Genomic DNA, 18,316 nt, shown 5'->3' on the forward strand with positions numbered 1-18,316 from the left:
TTGCGCCTCTTAGTTACCGGTCAGTGCCCCGCCTTTCATGCGGAAGAGGAAAATTACATTGCTGTCCCGAAACCTGATGCCGCAGGCGGCAGTTGCTAATGATAAAGAATGAGAAGAGTGGCGATGAAAACACGTCGTTACAAAGTGCAGAATATCCTGAATTGATTCTGAAGAAAGTCGTGCGTTGTAGCTCGTAATGCATCATCATGTCTGCGAATAAATATATCAAGCGTGAGATAGAACTATTGCCATCACTCCTCCATAGTTCAGTGGTTCTTGGGGGCCGCATAAGGGCCCCAATTCAGGACTCGGCAGGAAGATTCGTGGCATGCGTACTTTTTAAAGGGTTGCATGGGATTTTTAGTATATTGCTTCTGGGAGCAGTCATTCACAGCTAACGTTACCGCTTACTTAGAGTTTTGCTGCAGTAAAAACAGATTCATTGTAATATTTAATCAGGCTGCTGCCGTTCTGTCATCTATCCTACGCTGCGATGGCAGTAAAAGTAATCGCGCATGTAGAAATCAGCGAAAACACTCGGATTGCGTTTTACGTCTTGTTGTTTGAATCAAATGGGAAATTTCGGGCTACATGTGCAGAGGAAAGCACTGATTTGCACTTGAAATTGATTTTCAACCCTCGTGCCCCTCACGTCTGTGTCACGCATATGAGCTAAGGAACGCATTTGGGCTTGACTCAGAAGCTGTCTTAGGCGTGCCTCCTCTACTACGAATACCGTATTTATTAAAATCTAAGCCGCTAACTTTTTTTTTTGTTTTGTTTCTTGAGAACACGATGTACGAAACTCTTATAGGTTTACATTCGAGGATATACAAGCATAATTTTATATATACGACGAAATATTGAAATCTTGGAACGTGAAGCCCCAATGATACTTCACGAGAAGACAGCACTGCAGCCATTACGGCGCCTATCCTCAGCCGAAGGGAGCAGTTCAGATATGGTAGCTTGGTTGAGAGGGTGCTTCTCAATTCACGCATTAATTCCTCGGATCATAAGGCATCGCCCCACGAAAGATCATCGTACCCTGCACGCTGGATATGAAAATTCTGAGGGATTCTATACTTAGTTTATATGTAACTGCGATGTCGTTGGCATTTATCACTAATAATTGCTGATGGCACGCGCAGCGATAAATACTTTTCGCCCACGCCTCTCCTCGTCCTCGGTTCCTTGCGTAAGCAGCGGAGCAATAGAGCTGCGCTCGCCAAAGCTTGGTACGGACGTCGCGATCAAGACAGGCAAGCTACGGGTTTTCGGCGTTTGCATCTAACCGATTTTTAGAGACTGGCCGCGAAAGTTTTCTGCAGACTTACAGACTGAAGCGCGCGAGCTCACCCAAACGGACAACAATGGTCACTTTCAAGTTTCTTAATTATTTTTTGTCAGTCTACATTCGAAGAAAGGTGAGTTTGTGTAAGTCTATCTTTCGGGTTTGTATCTAGGCCGGCCTAAATTCGATTAAGTACAACATCTCAGAGTCCCAGTAGGACGAGCATTCGAGTGCAGATCCAGCAACTGGATAGAGAGTGGAGAAAGCCAACCCATGCCCGCCTCCCCTCCCCATCCCGTCACCAAAAATAGAACAACTTTCAAAACGGCGAGGAACTTCACAGGAATGGCGAATAAAACTTGCTTGTGTGCCTACATGATTTTGAAATGAGCACCGCGGGAACATGACCATAAACAAAGAAAGAAAAAGTACGAACGAAGCGTAGTTAGATAGAGGAAATGTACAGGTAAACTTTTGTCGCCTCCGATCCCGCAGGGCTGATGCAGGCGCTCGAACTATATAGGCACGCAGAAAGAGAATTAAAAGTCCACGGCACAACGATGAACTCTGAGTTCGATCAATGCGTCTTTGTATGGATCTGCTAAAAATGCAAGGGGACAGGATGCTGAAAATGGTTCGGAAACAAATCGTTGCATTGCGTTAATGCCTTCCTTTCGGTGTTTCCATTCGGCAAATCTCTTACAAATCTTTTTTCAACAACAGCAGCAAAAAAGGGCCGTATCATTTGGAAAAGAACGACAAACAAGTCTGTGAGGTTGACACGTGCTCCCGCCGTACTGAGTTTGCCGTATGTTCCCAGGTCTCCTTTCGAGCAGTTAGTCGCGCATTTACGACACTTTCGGAGCTCGAGAGATCTGTAAAATGAAGCAGAAGTGTCGTACGAGAGCCTTGCTAGCTTTATTAACGTATTGAAACCGGCGTATACACCTCTGAGGAGAAGATATCTTGTTGTATGGGAACTATTCAGCAAACCCGCAAATTATTTTCAATAATTATTCCGTATTCTATAGCCCGTTTACCTACGGCACAGTTCGATTTTGACTACAAGATAAATAGAATACTTTGCTTTATAGCGCATTCATATGGGTCCAAGCTTGAAAATGCAGCAGATAAATTTACCTTACGTTCTACTATGCATTGACTACCAGATATCATATATCGAGAGCAGTATGAACAGCTTGCAATAAAGCTTTTTTTTTTTTTTTAACGCGAAAGCGCTATTTCGTTATGTTCACAGATTTCTGTCCACAGACAGTGTCCGCAGACTGCGTCCGCAAAATCGTGTGCGCGGCAGTTGCGTGTAATTGAGAAGTGGTAGAGGTTAATGAGTGGTGTGAATCGATAGAATCTGACGTATTGTTGATGCAGAACAAATAATTAGGCCAATAAGTTATTTAGGTAATTAATTAGAATAACTGCTTCACAGGAAAGGAAAGACGCAGTATCTACCACATTTGTTCTGTGGACACTTGAACCGCGCCGTAAGGGAAGGGAGGAAAGTGGGAGTGAAAGCGGAAAGAGAGAAATAGGTGCCGTAGTGGATATGACGTCAAGGATGTGACGTCACGCAACCGGAAGTAGAGCCGAAAAAAGGGCATAGGAAGAGATTGGCGCGCAATGGAAAGCGCCAGACTAAAATGGGCAAGCAAGAAGTGAATTAAGCTACTAGAAGCAACCAGAAGCAATCAACAGCAGCATCCGTGCTTTCGCATTACCCCAATGTAGATTCTGCAATGCTCTTTAATTTTTGTTATCGCCAATTCATCATCAACATCCCCTTGACACATTGTCACCATCCTGCCACCTTTGCAGTAATATAATGTACATTCAGTACAACAGTGACGTCTTTATCGGATAATGAATGCCGCCTCGTCTCTTTCCGCAAACGTTTTCTCGGGAATGAAGACTTAATTCTGCGAAGTTCACAAAGAAACGGCATCTCTACGTTATCCACAGGAATAAACTAAGCGAGGAGGGAAGTATAGAGAAAAAGTGAGGTGCCCACCGAACACATAGAAGACCGACGGCCAGCCGCCCCAGAAACTCGAGCCGGCCAGCAAGCCAGAGATGTACATGCCCATGGCCACGCCGAAGAAGCCGCCTGTGTGGATCAACGACACGGCCGTGGCCCGCTGGTTGACAGGGATCCAGTGCGCCACCTGAGCCTCGATGGCGGGGTACGTCACGCCCTGCACCATGATGACAACCAAGTGGTAGAGGCTAAACACACGGAGTACTGAAAAGCCATCTAGGACCTAGCTCACGTGGCACTCCTAAAGATCTAGACACAAATAATAAAGTGTGCAAGCTTGGCATAGAAAGAAAACGCATCAAACGTAGTAAGCCGCTAATTATTGTTTAAAGTTAAACTTGTAGGGTGTTTTGGAGCTTTATTCTTGCTGCAAGCAACAGTGCAGAATGCCGCTACTTGGGGCACTTCTTCGGACAAAAACCGAAACTGTGCAGATGTTTTCGCCGGCCTAACTATTGTGCATGAGACGTGACAGTGGAAAGAATGGCGAACATGTGCATCCAACGTTGTCTACAATGTCTATATTAATCATTTGTGTCCAAGAAATGTCATACGAAATAGAATAAATGGCTAACGCGGGTGCTTTCGGAGCATTTTTTTTTTTTACTTCACGCGCTTAAGAACTCAAGCCCGTTGTATCTGTTCATTTTTGTTCTGTGTGCTAGAATATCCTTGGAGCCTCACTTTTATTGCCACGCATGTATCGAATGCCCATCGAGTTCTCTCCTTGAGTTATCCACGTCTGCGCTGACTTCCAAGCACCGCAGCAGAGCCCTGCGACTGCTCCTCAGATGTCTGCCTTGAATTCGGTGTTGCGGGCCCGGTCTGTGATCAAACTGGATGGCCTATTTCATAGTTTAGATCTACAGGCGCGCACGCCCAAGATACTGACCCTTTATTGCTCCACTTACAATTTGGTGTATCGCGTTCTACTATGTTTGCGCACCACAAGAATTTACTATGCAAGTTTCTCACTTTTACTTCTGCTTCCTATGAGCTCATTATGAACCCAAGTGGTGTTTCAGTGGATGAGCATACCTCTCCGATACCCTGGAGAACCCTGACGGCGACCAGGTAGGAGACGCCTGCGCGCGCCGCCACCGGAATGAGCAGCGAAAGAATGCCGGTGATCAGGGTGCCCAGGCCGAAGAGCCACTTTGCGCCGCAGCGCTCGGCTAGCCTTCCTCCGGGAATGGGCGTCACAATGTAGCCGTAGTAGAAGGCGCCCAGGATGACGCCCTGCGTCACCGGGTCCCACACGAACGGGCCGTCCTGAGTAAGAGGAAGAGATTGGTGAGAAAGGGTGCACAAAAGGGCTGTCATGAATAACTTCGCTCGCGGACCTCCGGCAAACAAACTGGCTGATCTCTAAAATCGAAGCCGATGCTCAAATCTTATCGTATAAGGTATAGATGAGCCTTCCGATGAAAACGAAGACACGTTAAGAAATGCAGCTATAGCTGGAATCTTTGAAGAAACAACTTGGCTTAAAATGCAGATCTGTTGCGCGTGTACATCGTCTTGGACGACAAGGCAGCCGAAGACCCGCGATCCCATATTTTCAAGATTTCGCGGAAAAACAGGCTGTGTTACAAAATTCAAAAAAAAAAAAAATCAAATGGTCGAATACTTATGTCCAAAATGAATACAGCCAATACACGCTGCGCAACCTAAATTGTTTTGGGAAAGTTCAGAGATAGAACGAGATGCCAAGAAACGCGTGAGCCTTGTTCATGATAATCGGAAAGTTGACGGCGTTTTGTATGTATGGGATGACGCAAATGGCAGCATAAAACGCCGAAAAGCGGCAGAATCGATTCCGACAACTCTAGCATCATTTTGTTAAGTGGGCCTGGTATCGGCGGCGCTCGACACGTTTCGCGGGCATCACGGGAGCTCGTTGCTCGGTTTGGTGTCAGTTGTTAAAGAAACGTAACGGAGGAAAAGGAGGACACAACATTTATTGACGCAAGGGTATTCAGAGCCCCTCGGCCACCTAGGTCCCCGCAAGGCCCCACCGCACTCAAACGTTCATGTTCAATCTGTCCATGACGTCGGCAGCCCGGCGAACTGCGACCGTTTGCTTCGCCGGGTCCTTGGAGCGTAGTGTGGCCTTCTAGTCTTCTTAAGTCCGGAGTGGCACCGATCCGCCGGGAGGAGGAGACGCCGGGCAGGTTAACAGGATGGTCAGTGTCGCTTTAGGGGCTTGGCAGAGGGGGCACGTTGGCGTGACTGATTGATAGTGAGATAATAGGGATGGAGTGGGCAGGGTCATCGTTAGTAATCGTCGCCAGCGATGCTGTTCCTCGGTGGAGGAGTGTGGTGGTGGGTATTGTTGCCGTTCGGCGTGGAAGTGTGCAGTGAGCTCAGCGAAGACATGCATGAGCTCCTTGGAGAATGGAGTAAATACGGTATTAGTCCGCCGATTGTGAAGCTCGTTCAACATTGCTCATTTCTCTGAAAGTTTGCTGCTTTCTCTTTCAGAACAGAAATGCAATCTATGATTCGCACGCCGACTTCTCGCTGCAATGCTGTAGCCTTAAACTCTATTTCGCATTTGTCACAAGCCCGACCAGCCAACGATTAATCATATTGACATCTCACTCATACATGACTGCACAAGTTGGAGGATATATTGTTCATTATAACCAAGCGAGGAGCTTGCAGTAACAGACACGCGAAAAATGTGGCGGAGTATAATAGAACAGAAGAAGGTAGTACCGATCGAACTTTAGTTTTTATAATCAGTTGTTAGGAATGCATTTCCATATCAAGCATTTTACTGCATATCTGCAATTCAGTTGCTCGGATTTGCTTGTTTTACTTGGCCGTAGCGTGTAAACTTCGAAACCTGGTTTTAGCTACATGTACGTCAACCTCCTACAAACGCAATGCTTTCTTTAATTCCCAATAGCCCGTGTCCTCCCACGCATAAATGAAAATAACGATTAAAAATTAAAATGCGGTTACCGCTCCTCTACGCGAAGTGCAACGTAGATACTTAACGATTATAAATATTATATCAAATATTCCTTATATTTGTGGCCTATTGTGTGCGGCGGCACAAATATGTTACTCACGGGGTAATATTGTTAGTACCAGTCACTGGGGCGTGGGAAACACCCCTTTATCAGCTATCACTATACTGTTCAGCCAACAGCCACCCTCCTTGGATGCTGGGTCAGGGAAGCACACTTGCCGGTGCATCATTTAATGGACTTTAGCATAACAGGCGCATCTCAGTGCTGCTTGATGCTGTAAAAGAAGAGACATCTGGGCGATTTGGTATGGTGACATGATAGAAAAACAGCGCAAAAGACGTGCACGGAGGTGAAGGACAGACACGGGTTATATATCTGTGTGTTTTTTGCAATAAACTTCAGTTGTGAGTCAGCGCCCGTCCTGTCTGTTCTTCACCTCCGTGCACGTCTTTTGGGCTGTTTTTCTATCATGGCTGCTTGATGCGCAGAGGGCTGTAACCTTTGGACCACCTGTCCCGGATATGCATCAGTAGCATCCAGCACATCGCCAGTGCCCCAAGAAAAAAATAAGACATCCGAAAGAAATAACGAGAATTTTCAAATCTCGCGTCTACAGCACCGCGTGCAGACGCACGCGATCAAAACACTGCTGCGCATTTGAAGTCAAGCGAATTCACCATTCTGTAGAACCACAGCTTTGGAGCGGTGTTTATCGGCACGCGCAGGCATTCGCATGGAATATAGAAACAGGAAAAAAATACCCTGCACTTGACGTCCAACATCGCATCTGCCGGATGCCGAGCTCTACAGCGAATTATTGCACATTCTCCCGCGAAACAGCTGTTGTTTTGGCTTTTGCACTGTCACGTGGTTTTCGGGAACGTTTATTGCAGTCTCTCGGAAAGAGGCCTTCAGCCCAAGTTTTGGCGAAGGCTTGTTACATACTCTGAAGCGAACGCCAATGAGAAACAACACTTAGCAAGAAACTGGCGCGTCCACATCGTTCAACTTTAACAATTTTAATTTGGAGAACAGACATCTATACAAGCAATATAAAGACTGTGAAAGGTTAAAATGATACTGGCACAAGAGATAAAAAAATGGGGCAAAGGGGTTAATACCTGTTCAAGAATGCCTTAACTCGCTCCCTATTATATCACATAAGGGGCGCTAACGCACGCACCACCGACGTAGAGGTAGTTATTTTCATATACCCTATTCTTTTCCGCACTAGCTGATTCTTATGAACTGCACTCTCTCAATGACAAAAAGCCGCGGAGGAACATACCACTCTTAAACTTAACGGCTTGGTGGGGCAGCGCTTGTGCTTCAAGAAGGAAGCTGGCTTCTCCAACTTCATCTTTAAATTCTAACGCGTCATCGCTTGTTCGGTTGAGCGGAGGTGTCGACGAAGGTGGAGGTAGGTGGTTGGCGGTCAGTGGCGGTTATGGAAAGTAGTGTTTGGCGGGTGGCTCGTGGATGGCGCCTCTCGACGCGGAGGACTGGGACTGAAGTTTTCACAAAGTGACATAAGCACTGCCTGCGCAGTAATAATTAAAGGCTTGCTTAGAATTAAAGGCATTTCTTCAGTTGTATTTTTATTACTACATGAACGCACCGTGAACCTGTCTGAGACATATATGTTTCACTCCAAACTATACCACGTTCCTTCACTCTCTCTCTGAGGCTATATAGCCCTGCAAGATCATATCTAAGCACCAACTATGAGCTACTTTCTTTGAATTATATTTCAAAATGGGCCAGAATAGAGTACACACTGTCCAGCAGCATTTTACATAGTCATCATCATCATCAGCAGCCTGACTATACCCACTGCAGGGCGAAGGCCTCTTCCATATTTCGCCAATTAACCCGGTTCTGTGCTAGCTGCATCCACTTGACCCCTGCGACCTTCTTAATCTCATCCGCCCACCTAACTTTCTGCCGCCCCCTGGCACGCTTTCCTTCCCTTGGAATCCAGTTTGTTATCCCAAGCGACCATCGGTTATACTCTCTTCGCAATTACATGTCCTGCCCATGCCCGTTTTTTCTTCTTGATTTCCACTAGAATGTCAGTAACTTGAGTTATTCATCTGACCCACTCTGCACGCTTCCTATCTCTTAATGGTACCCTTACCATTTTTCGTTCCATAGACCTCTGCATTGTCCTGAACTTTACACAGTAAATGCCAATAAACCTGAAGCCACTACTCACACGTGGAGACAAAATACCTTTTCATAACTATTAGGGACTTTTGCAACACCTTACGGATAGGTGATATGCATTTTCCCGGCCCTTACAGCGACACATTAGAAAGTGGCAAACAAAATGACACTCACTGTCTATAGGGCTGACACATAACTTGCATTTGGAAGACTGGTTTTCTCCACAGGCCGATAATACGAAATTATACGTTTCCTGAGCTGAAGTACCGCCAGAAGCAACGGCGAGTTGTATAAGAAGTGACAAAGCGCGGTGCTCCTAACAGAAGGACACACCCTCTTTAGCAGTCCACTTTGAAGGAAGGATAAAGTCCAAATGCAATAGGGATCACCACGTCGTTGATCGCGCACATGAAGCACCGCAGCCAGCAAGATCATAACGCTTGGAGCGCCGTACTTCGAGGAAAAATGTTTCCTTCCTTTATACCACCGCCGTTCCGTCGAATGAATAACAGAAGCCCGTTTACACCTATGGAACAATCTTCTGGAGTGGTCATAAAGCCGCGTTTGCCCCGCCATTGAAACTGCTGGTCTGCGGGCCGTTTCACCCCCAGAAAAAGCGAGGACGGCCCTGTCGTCATTTTCACTTTTGTCGCTGCCGCGAAATACGTGCCCGAATTCAGTTCCATGAGAGCGCCTTTGGCTGACGGCATCATTGTTAACCGCGAGGGCACGGAAGACGCCATGGGGTATTAGTCTCGTACAAAACGAAGCTTCCAATCTCAACAGCGGTGAATGTATTGATGAGAAGGCCAACCTAATATTATTCCATTAGTAAAGTTTTATTATTAAATGCGTTATCCGGGCAAACTAGTGTTTCAGTGCTACGTTACAACGTTGCCTATTGCGTCCTGTTCAGGTTAGTGCGCCTTTTAATATAAATTTAAATTTTTATCTCACAGCGCGAGCTCTGCAATAGAACTGTGCAGATACTGCAGTTTATGCACAGTGTCCTAAGATTAGTAACCAAAGAACTCATAATTTCTCTGTCTGCGTGCTTTCCCCTCCCTATCGTCCTCACTGCCAGGCGGACCAGTTCCCTTGCAAAACAAATATTGTTATGATCTCATCCCTGGACTTCGTGGAAAAGCAGGAAAGCACAATGATTTCAGCTAATTGTCTTCTCGTGGCTGGTATCGACATTGAACCCTTTTTCATGTCGCACACGCCCGTCGATGTGGCTGAGTCGTTACGAAACTCGTATGCTGAGGTATAGTTTTCTCAGCTTCTGGCCCAGTCGTTTGAAGAGAAGTGAGAGGAATACGCACTAGGGGGAGCAATGCTTACGCGGTTGTTTGGTTGCGTCGCGTTTGCAGGCGTCATGGCTCCTCCGCCGTGCAGGTGGCTGCTGGGCAGGGGACAGTCGCTTGGTTTCGTGATCTCTTGGACGGCCGTGTGGTTGACCATGGCGACCAGCGCCACGTTGAGGTTGACCCGCATGCCGTACACGTTGGCCAGCCCAAGGAAGCCCAGCACGATGAGTACGTAACGGCACTGCACCGAGCAGCCGTCTGGCCCATTGCAGCTGCTGGTCATGCTCGGCCCTGCAACCAGTCAAGAGCAAAGGTTTAGCATACATTCTGCACCAGGCGAAGGAGAGCGCTGCTTAATGCTGTATCATGCAGACTAGAATAAGCGAAACTCCTGATCGGCTTTGTATCATACCGATGAAAGTATGGGAGCCGGGATATCCTGTTTAGCTTCGTGTCATGTAGAGAACGCGGGAGAGCCTTGCTTAGCCTTGTGTGATGCGTACTATAGTGCACACAAAAATCTTATTACCTTTCTGCTGTGCTGAGGAGAGTGTAGGGGAGTCATTCTCAGCCTTGTGCGTCGCAGATTGAATAGAGTACAGGAAAATCCTGCTGAGCTTTGTGTCATGCAGACGAGAGAACGGGAGAGTCCTGCTTAGGCATGTGCGATGCAGACGATTAGTACGAAGAAGCCCTTCTTAGTGTTATATCCATGATTGACGAACTCTGATGTCCCTTCACAGCAATACGCGGAGAATCGGCAGGGCAGGGCCACTATTCCAGAAATCAAGGCCACACCCCTCCTTTCCCTCCCGCCAACATCAGTTCTCACACTACGGTTAGTAATGGGAAATTGACCAGAAAAGTAAATAGCGGAAAAGCGCAGGAAAAAGGCGAATAATACGGGTTTTAGAGATGCGATTTGATGCGCCGGTGTTGGCAATTCACCCAATTTGTGGTGGAAAGAAATATTTAATTGAAGCGTAAATAAATTAGCTAACTTAAACTAAATATCTCATTCCCTCGTAGATTTCACGTCGCTACCACGCTGGCGCATGCACTATTATTACTTGACTCTCGGCCGCTTGGATGTTTGTGTCATGAGCAGACTTGTCGTGAAATACAGGGCCGAAGCACGCTGTGCGCGGTTGTGGTTGTCCCTAGGAGGCGAAGGCAGGCCGTAAAAACGAGGCACGACACCGCAGAGAACATCGCACTATGGAGGCTACTCCTCTGTTCATCGACATCGAAGACATCATACTGTCCGTAATTCGCACTGTTTTAAGTGTTAGCTTTTTGGCCCTTCCAAATAGGAGGCAGTAGCACATCGGAGGTCCAAAAACCAATATACGAATTGACGGAAATGGGCGCTGTGCATTTTCATTTTTCTTCGGCAGCTGACCCTGGCCTTTCAAAGTGGGTCTTGCGTAGGACGCGTTTCTTTAGTTTTCTATCTTTAGTGCTTTTGAGTAGCCCTTCAAGTTAAAAAAAAAAAAGAAAATGAAAAGAAGAAACGTGTTCGGGACACGATTACGCCCTTCACGCTCCCTAGCGGATGCCGGCGTGAAGAAGCCACTGCGCAAGGAGAGTACTAATCAGCTGTCGTCGTTCAAACACCGCTGAGCAAAGCTGCTTGCGTCTTTCAACGAGAAGAAAAACTGAAGAAAAACGACCCTGCGCATGTAAACGGGCTCCTCAGACACTGAACCGAGGAAATGTGCTTTCTGGTACACATCGCTCAAAGTCAGGCCTATGGTAGAGGTTCCAATATGTAGAATTCGACAGGAGCCGGATAAAGCCTTTTCGAGGCCTACTAATAGGCCCAGACATTGTCACCACAAGGACCGTCGGCCTTCGCATCCCCGTTCCCGTCTGTGGCATCTTCACCGCTTTTATGCATTGGGGCACAAAGCAAAAGGACTCCGAATCGACTACTTTATGTTTCGGGAAGAACCGGAAGAGGGGTCGATAAAATGGATGCGCGAGAGTCACCGACGGAGAGCTCGGAAGGCTGGCTTGCGCAGGCGGCGCTGATCGATGATGGTGGACTTTTGCAGAGAGGTTAACCGTGTGTTGTGCAATGTCAATGCGCTTTGAAGACCTCCAGATGATTGCAATTTTCGGAGCTCTCTAACACGGGGCGCCTCATAGCCTGGGTAGGTTTGGGACGTTAAATTCTAGAAGTCAAACCAAATCAAATCATTTTAAAGCTATCGAAGTGGCAGAGGCGTTCAAGTTTATTCAAGAAGTTATAAAGATACTTTTTAAATGCAAACCATTTCTAATTCGAAAACATTTCTTGGCCTCACGGGTGGTGTGACCATGAGCTGTCGGTTATTAATAAGGAAAAAAATCGCTTCCACGAAAGCACTAGAAGCACCATCCTTCAGTGTCCTAGCCTAGCGTGCTAGCCACTACTCTACTCATAGTTCCTTTGAACGTGTCCATAATTCTTCTTGTCTAGGTTAGGGCTCGCTCGAGGGCGTGGAGTGAAATGAAAAAAAAAAAAAAAAAAAAAAAAAAGAAAAAGAGAGAGAGAGAGAGATAAAAAAAATAAAAGCAAGATATAAGTAAAAATAAAGAAATACAAATGCAAACTAAAATGAACAAATAGCATAAATAAAACAAAAGTCAAGAAGAAAAAAACTAAAATAAAAGCACTTACTAAACAGTAAAGTAAAAGTGAACTTGCACACGTCTGAAGCTTAATAATATGCTCTGGGGGGCTAGTTGGTGCATGATTTCAAAAAAATACAGTGCGCAAACCAGACGACACGGAGGGAAGAAAGACGAACACATTCGCATGACGAACACATGTCGGAAAACTAATGAAATGCAGAACGAGCTCATAACGGAAGTATAGGCCCGGAACTAACAATACTTCCGCATTTACGCACCTAAGGAGAATTAAGTACACGCCTGGAATTCTTACATGTATTTTAGAGGAAACACTTTGGATCGAATCACCTACGAGAAACCTAGCGCTGCAATGTGTCGACGCCCTCAGTCGCAAAGCACGCCCCCGAGCTTCATCGCGAGCTTCACACTGTACACATGCTGTTGAATATCTGATGAAATCATTAATGGAGATGGCGTAAAATTGTCACAAGTGAAGTATTATCGTAATTCATACAGGCCACGGGATCGAGACGTGAAAAATCTCTGCTTTGCGACTGGTTTTTAAGAGGAGGTGACATCCATCGTGCTACGCAAGGTGAATACGCGTCGAGCAAGCGAGCTGACAAGAAGCAATTGCTTCGGCAGTGAAAGGAAGATGAACGAACGCTGGGAAGAAGGTGGTGCACTTAGAAAAAACAAATGAAGAATAAGAAACCGAAGCCTGTCGTGAGCAGGACCAGTTGAAGACTGAGAAGCAAAGAGTGATGCATGAGTCACCGGACGGATACGGTAATGATCGCCTATAATCATCGCAGCTTCCAGGAGACGACGCTGTGAAAAGCCTGCTTACTGTGGGGCTTGAGGAAACATTACCACGGACGCGCCGAAATATATAGCAGACTAGGGCTGTGGATTAGGCAGGAGGTTCAAATTGACTGCAAATCATCCTGAGAAAACATGGAAATACCAGACTGCCTAACCTTCTGGGGAGTAGCAACCCGAAACGCGATGAGCGAACAGGGTTCTTCTCTGGTTTCTTTCATTTATGCTAACCAGTGCGTAGAAAATGTTACTCGGGCCAAAATTGTACAAGATCATTACCGGAAATATGAGCGATGATACCAGGAATGCGGATCACTCTTAAAAAACGGTGCTCATAGGAAAGGAAATGTCAAACCGTAAAGGGCAGAATCTTAAATGGAAACACACACGCTGCGTGCACTAGGCACATTTAATTTTTCAAGAAGTGCACGCTAGTCCTCTCCTCGCCCATGCCGGAAATAGAAGTAAATTGCCCATCTCTGAAAAAAAAGAAAGAAAATCATGTATGCGTGCCTGCATTGCGCAGCCTTGTTTCTGTCCTTTGTAATGACACATTAGCGGTAGGAAAATGTTTCCTCAGAAGAAATATTTTTATTACTCTGGAACACCGATACCGCTTTCGTTATCCCTCTTTTGTGACTCCGCTTTTGTGTCCTGGAACTAAAATAATTTCGTGGAAACAGCGTTTCCTACCTGCGCTGTCTCCGCACCTCGGTACTTTTTTCTTTCTTTGTCCCTCACTGCGTGTCATAATAGAATAAAACAAACTCTGGAGGCCGCGACTACGTTCTTCAATAAAGTATACCACAGTAAAAAACATAATACCTTCTGGTCAGAAGAAAGAGACAGCTCATTTTGCCTAGTAGAGCACATACACTCCGCTGTAAATGTGAGTGAACGTCATCGTCATCTACGCGTGTCGTTCACTGCTCTCCCTCACCTTCGTCTAACTCGTTATTCATGTAGCAGACAGAGAACGAACTGTCGAGCGTGTCTCCGCTGCCATTGTCTGGATGGCACTGGCTGGAAAGATGGGGTAGAGCGCATAGTATGATTGAGTTGCATTCTGAAAGGTTACAATCAGATGCCCGAAAAAGACACCTGATGTTCTGCCTGCATGCGTCCATTCTGTTTGTCTTCCAGGATTCAGACGTGCCCTGACTATATTCCTGTATGAGCGCACGTGTCGTCTCGCCATCACAGGATATCGCAAAGCGCACTGAACCTCCGACGGTTTCCGGCGGACCAGCACGCGTTTGTTTTGCAACTGCCTGGACGTCATGTCCTTACTGTTTTTCTTGTGCTGAACCCGCCGTGGCTTCTCGAACGAGCATAATGCGGTGTGGAAGAAAGTCGTGTGGATACTACGAAGAGTGAGCTACATAAGTGTGGCTGACTACTAGAACAAACCAGCATTGACTGCATCCCTGCACAGTCAGTGATGATAGCCTCTATAGCTACAGATAGGCCGTAGACTTCCATATGTATGTCCCAGAGGAAAATCAGATGATGTCTCCCGGCGTTTATTTACTTCTGGAAGGTCGGTTTTTTTTTTTTTTTTTTTGCCCATAATGACTTGCAAACTTTATAAGCGGTGATTATAGGCAAAACGAAACTCAGTTTTCGAAAGAATCAGCAGACACAAATTGAAGAGCGTCAACTTTTTAGGCTCGATGGTGCACACGCTATGCATAACTGGTGGCAGCAGCAGTATTTGCATGCTTGTAGCGACAGCCATGAACTTCAAACATGTTCATTCAGCGCAGCGCTTGAGGTGCTAAAAGGCGCTCGAGAAAATATCGGGCAATCACACACATTTAGGTTTCACATTAATAGAGCAATGTGATGGCAGAACTGACCCCATTACGGCGGCTATTGTTTCGACCTCCGGTTGGGAGCTCATCAAGCTGCATTCTCCCCTAGATGTGAGTGTTTGGGACTTTTCGTAGTGTGTAAAATCCTCTGGCAGCTCATTGTTCCACATTGATCAACAATTTGGGCATCTGTCTAGAGGTTCGTTGTGAGCTACAAGAGTCGAATCTCAGGAATGTTTTTTCATCTTCAGAACCAGAAATAACGATGCAGGCATTTCGTGCATAGGAAGGCCATTCTCGGAAATTTTTGCGAACATTCCAGTCTAGGCCAATGCATTGAGCTTCTGGCTCCAACATTGATAATGATCGCCGAAAAGGTTCATGTCACCGGCGATCGACCGACACGAAACCACAGCGGAGCTCTTTTCTTCAAGACGTAATAATGGACAGCACTCACCTTAAAGCAGCCGTTCCTGAAAGTTTTTCATAGAACAATGATCCCCGAATTCTCCTTATTGAAGAATATCAGGAGAGGTGTTTATGCGCTTATGTTATACTTTAGTTCCTTGAACTAGTGCATTTATTTGATTGCTCACCACATCAACGTCGAGAACCCACTTGTCTAGTGGTATAAAAATACTTGCACACGCCCAAAAAGGGCTGCTACAACGATGACAGTAAAATGACTGGTTTATCATTCATGTTATTTTACTAAACTGTATTTGGTTGAAAATTGCCACATACGCATTGCGAACGATGAAACATATTCGCATTTTATTGGCACAACCATCTAAATATCAACGGAGAAAGATATGCCTTTAGCTGTCGAGTGAAATGTATAGACGCTGAAATGTGTAACTACTGAACAATACGAACCAAATTATTCTACAACAAAGTAGGTAGTACCCGTTGTTTTACACAATCTCAATGGTTACTCTATCTGCAACCTCCTCTCGTAAACGCCCTTCAATGCGGTGTTGGTGTATAATAGTTTGAATAAAAGAAAAACCTGATTAGCTCTAATTCTCACCACATTGCCCCGCGAACTGTACGGCCCACTAGAGATATGAACTGTCCTCTTTTGGCTCAATTCATAGGGTGCAGGATCGCCTTTGTCAGAAATGCATTGACCTCAACGTTTGCTTCTGCCCAGCGCAAGTCGGCTAAGTTCGCATTGCTAGGACTCCACATCACTCAACGGAAAGGAGCAGCTTCCATCAAAATGTCCAGGAGCTCAGAAGCTCCAAAATACTTCTGGAGTCCCTCTGCAATGCGCAGTTGAACACGTGGCTATTTGTACGTTTTTAACAAAAATCATATGAGTGCTTTGATGTAGTCGTTTACACAGGCCTTGGCAATTTGTTAAACGATAAACAAATTTTGCGATTTTATCAGAGAACTAGACAAACCGATGCGTCAATGGTCTTATCTACGATTATGTAAATAACACTACGCAAGCCGACGCCAAATAAGGATCACTGTGTTTGCGCTTTCGCCTTCTTATTTCTTATTCGCGATTTTGTAAGGAATGCTAGGCAAGCCAATGCGCCAAATGAGGATCACGGTGCGTTTGCGCGTTCGAGCTCTTATTGCTTGACGGCCGCCATATTTGAAGCGGCCATTCACAAAGACAAATCCACTTGTCGAAACGTTGGCTCGACCTGTGAACTGAGGCTTCCCCCTTTACCCTTGTTCAGTGCTCTTTCATACCGTGTACCCCGCTGGGGTGGCGCAGTGGTTACGGCGCTCGACTACTGTTCCCAAGGACGCGGGATCGAATCCCGGCCTCGGCGGCCGCTTTTCGATGGAGGCGAAAAGCAAGGCGCCCGTGTGTTGTGCAATGTCAGTGCACGTTAAAGAACCCCACGTGGTCGAAATTTCCGGAGTCCTCCACTACGGCGTCTCTCATAGCCGGAGTTGCTTTGGGACGTTAAACCCACAAACCAACCACAAACCAAACCAACCTTTCATACCGTGTAGCCATCTTCTTCCTGTTGTTCTACACGAATATTTGAGGCACACGTAATGAAGCTCTGTGAACACAGGTGCCCTTGTCTAGACTGCGGTACTGTCCAGGCTTTATAAGGCGCAGGCTATAGACTTTTGCATCCGGCAAGGAGAAGGTTTGTTGTTAAGCTACCTTCGGTCAATGCAATTGAAGAGCAACACAGTGCGTATAATTGTTTTGTTTGTTTTAGCCACCGGTTCACATTGTATATTTAAATGCAGCGCATATTTTAAGCTCTAAAACGTGGTACGTTAAGGTCAAGCTACCGCACTGCAATCCCCGCGACAATTCAAAATTTAAGAAGTATATTTAGAGGTACGGACGTAAGTTATTCATCTCATTGTTTCGATCCTCTTCGTGAGTTCGCAGGCGTTTCAGCAAGCTGTATACAGAAAAAAAAAAAGTGCCACTCACGTCGATCATCATTCTTTAGGTTGTTTGCTGCTCTGTTTTCCGCCGCTCCAATCGTCAGGCCCTCCTTCGAGATGACCGCCACCGTCATGGCGCCGCTGCTACTTGGAGAGCAGACGACTTTGTCGCTTGGCGTCTGCTCCGGTCGGGTCCTGCCACCTGACGACAAAGACATTGTCCGTTGAGTAAAAGTCGGTTCTAACCTCAACGACTGAAATGTAGTCTAGTAATTAGACGGCGTCCTCCCTGCCGTTTTGCACGACACGAATGCAGCGCACAGGATCACTATGGAACGGAGCCGCAATTTGCTGCATTACAGAAACGAACATAAGTGAAAACGCGAACGGAGCAGACGATGCGTAACGGTTGGTGGTCGAATTGACTAGCGCGACTCATCCGTTCGACACTCGCCCAGAGAACGTTGGCGCAACCGATACTAGAGCTGCTTCCCGCGTCGCACGTGTTTTGTCGTCCCTGCTGTGACGTACGGAGCCCACATTTAGCTCTTGATGCAGTGCCGAACACCTGCTCCGATACTGATTTCCACCCTGCGAACAACGTTCGCAGAAACAAAAGAAGCCTCGACTAGGAGCTCGCATGCGAACATTCTCTCACAGACAGCTCTCGGCTGCATTAAAATGCACCAGATGTACTCGAAGGCAGATTAGATCCAGTGTTTTGTTTGCGTTGATTTCGTCACTGTTTCAACTGTTCGAGCAATGCCACAGCTGAACTTCCTGAAAAGTGGCGTTCGTACCGCATGTGCGACCTTGTTTCCATCAGTAAAATGTGATGCGTGATGAAGTAGCAGTAGACTATGTGCCGTGACGATCAATTA

General features: G+C 46.3%; 1 protein-coding gene across 1 annotated transcript in view; it reads right to left on the reverse strand.

Annotated features, from left to right (window-relative positions):
- The window catches only part of LOC146190373 (sialin-like), a 34,772-nt gene extending 16,904 nt beyond the window's left edge, over positions 1-17,868 (reverse strand). The window contains exons 1-4 of the mRNA XM_084600853.1: positions 17,482-17,868; positions 9,839-10,095; positions 4,386-4,619; positions 3,321-3,504 (exon numbers count right to left, since the gene is read on the reverse strand). Coding sequence (XP_084456979.1) covers positions 3,321-3,504; positions 4,386-4,619; positions 9,839-10,095; positions 17,482-17,653 — 847 coding nt within the window. The 5' untranslated portion in view covers positions 17,654-17,868. The remainder of the gene's footprint in view (positions 1-3,320; positions 3,505-4,385; positions 4,620-9,838; positions 10,096-17,481) is intronic.
- Positions 17,869-18,316: the final 448 nt, after the last annotated feature.

This window comes from Amblyomma maculatum, chromosome 4 (assembly GCF_055883805.1).
Source record: "Amblyomma maculatum isolate TAMU_Amacu chromosome 4, ASM5588380v1, whole genome shotgun sequence".
Classification (NCBI taxonomy): Eukaryota; Metazoa; Arthropoda; class Arachnida; order Ixodida; family Ixodidae; genus Amblyomma; species Amblyomma maculatum.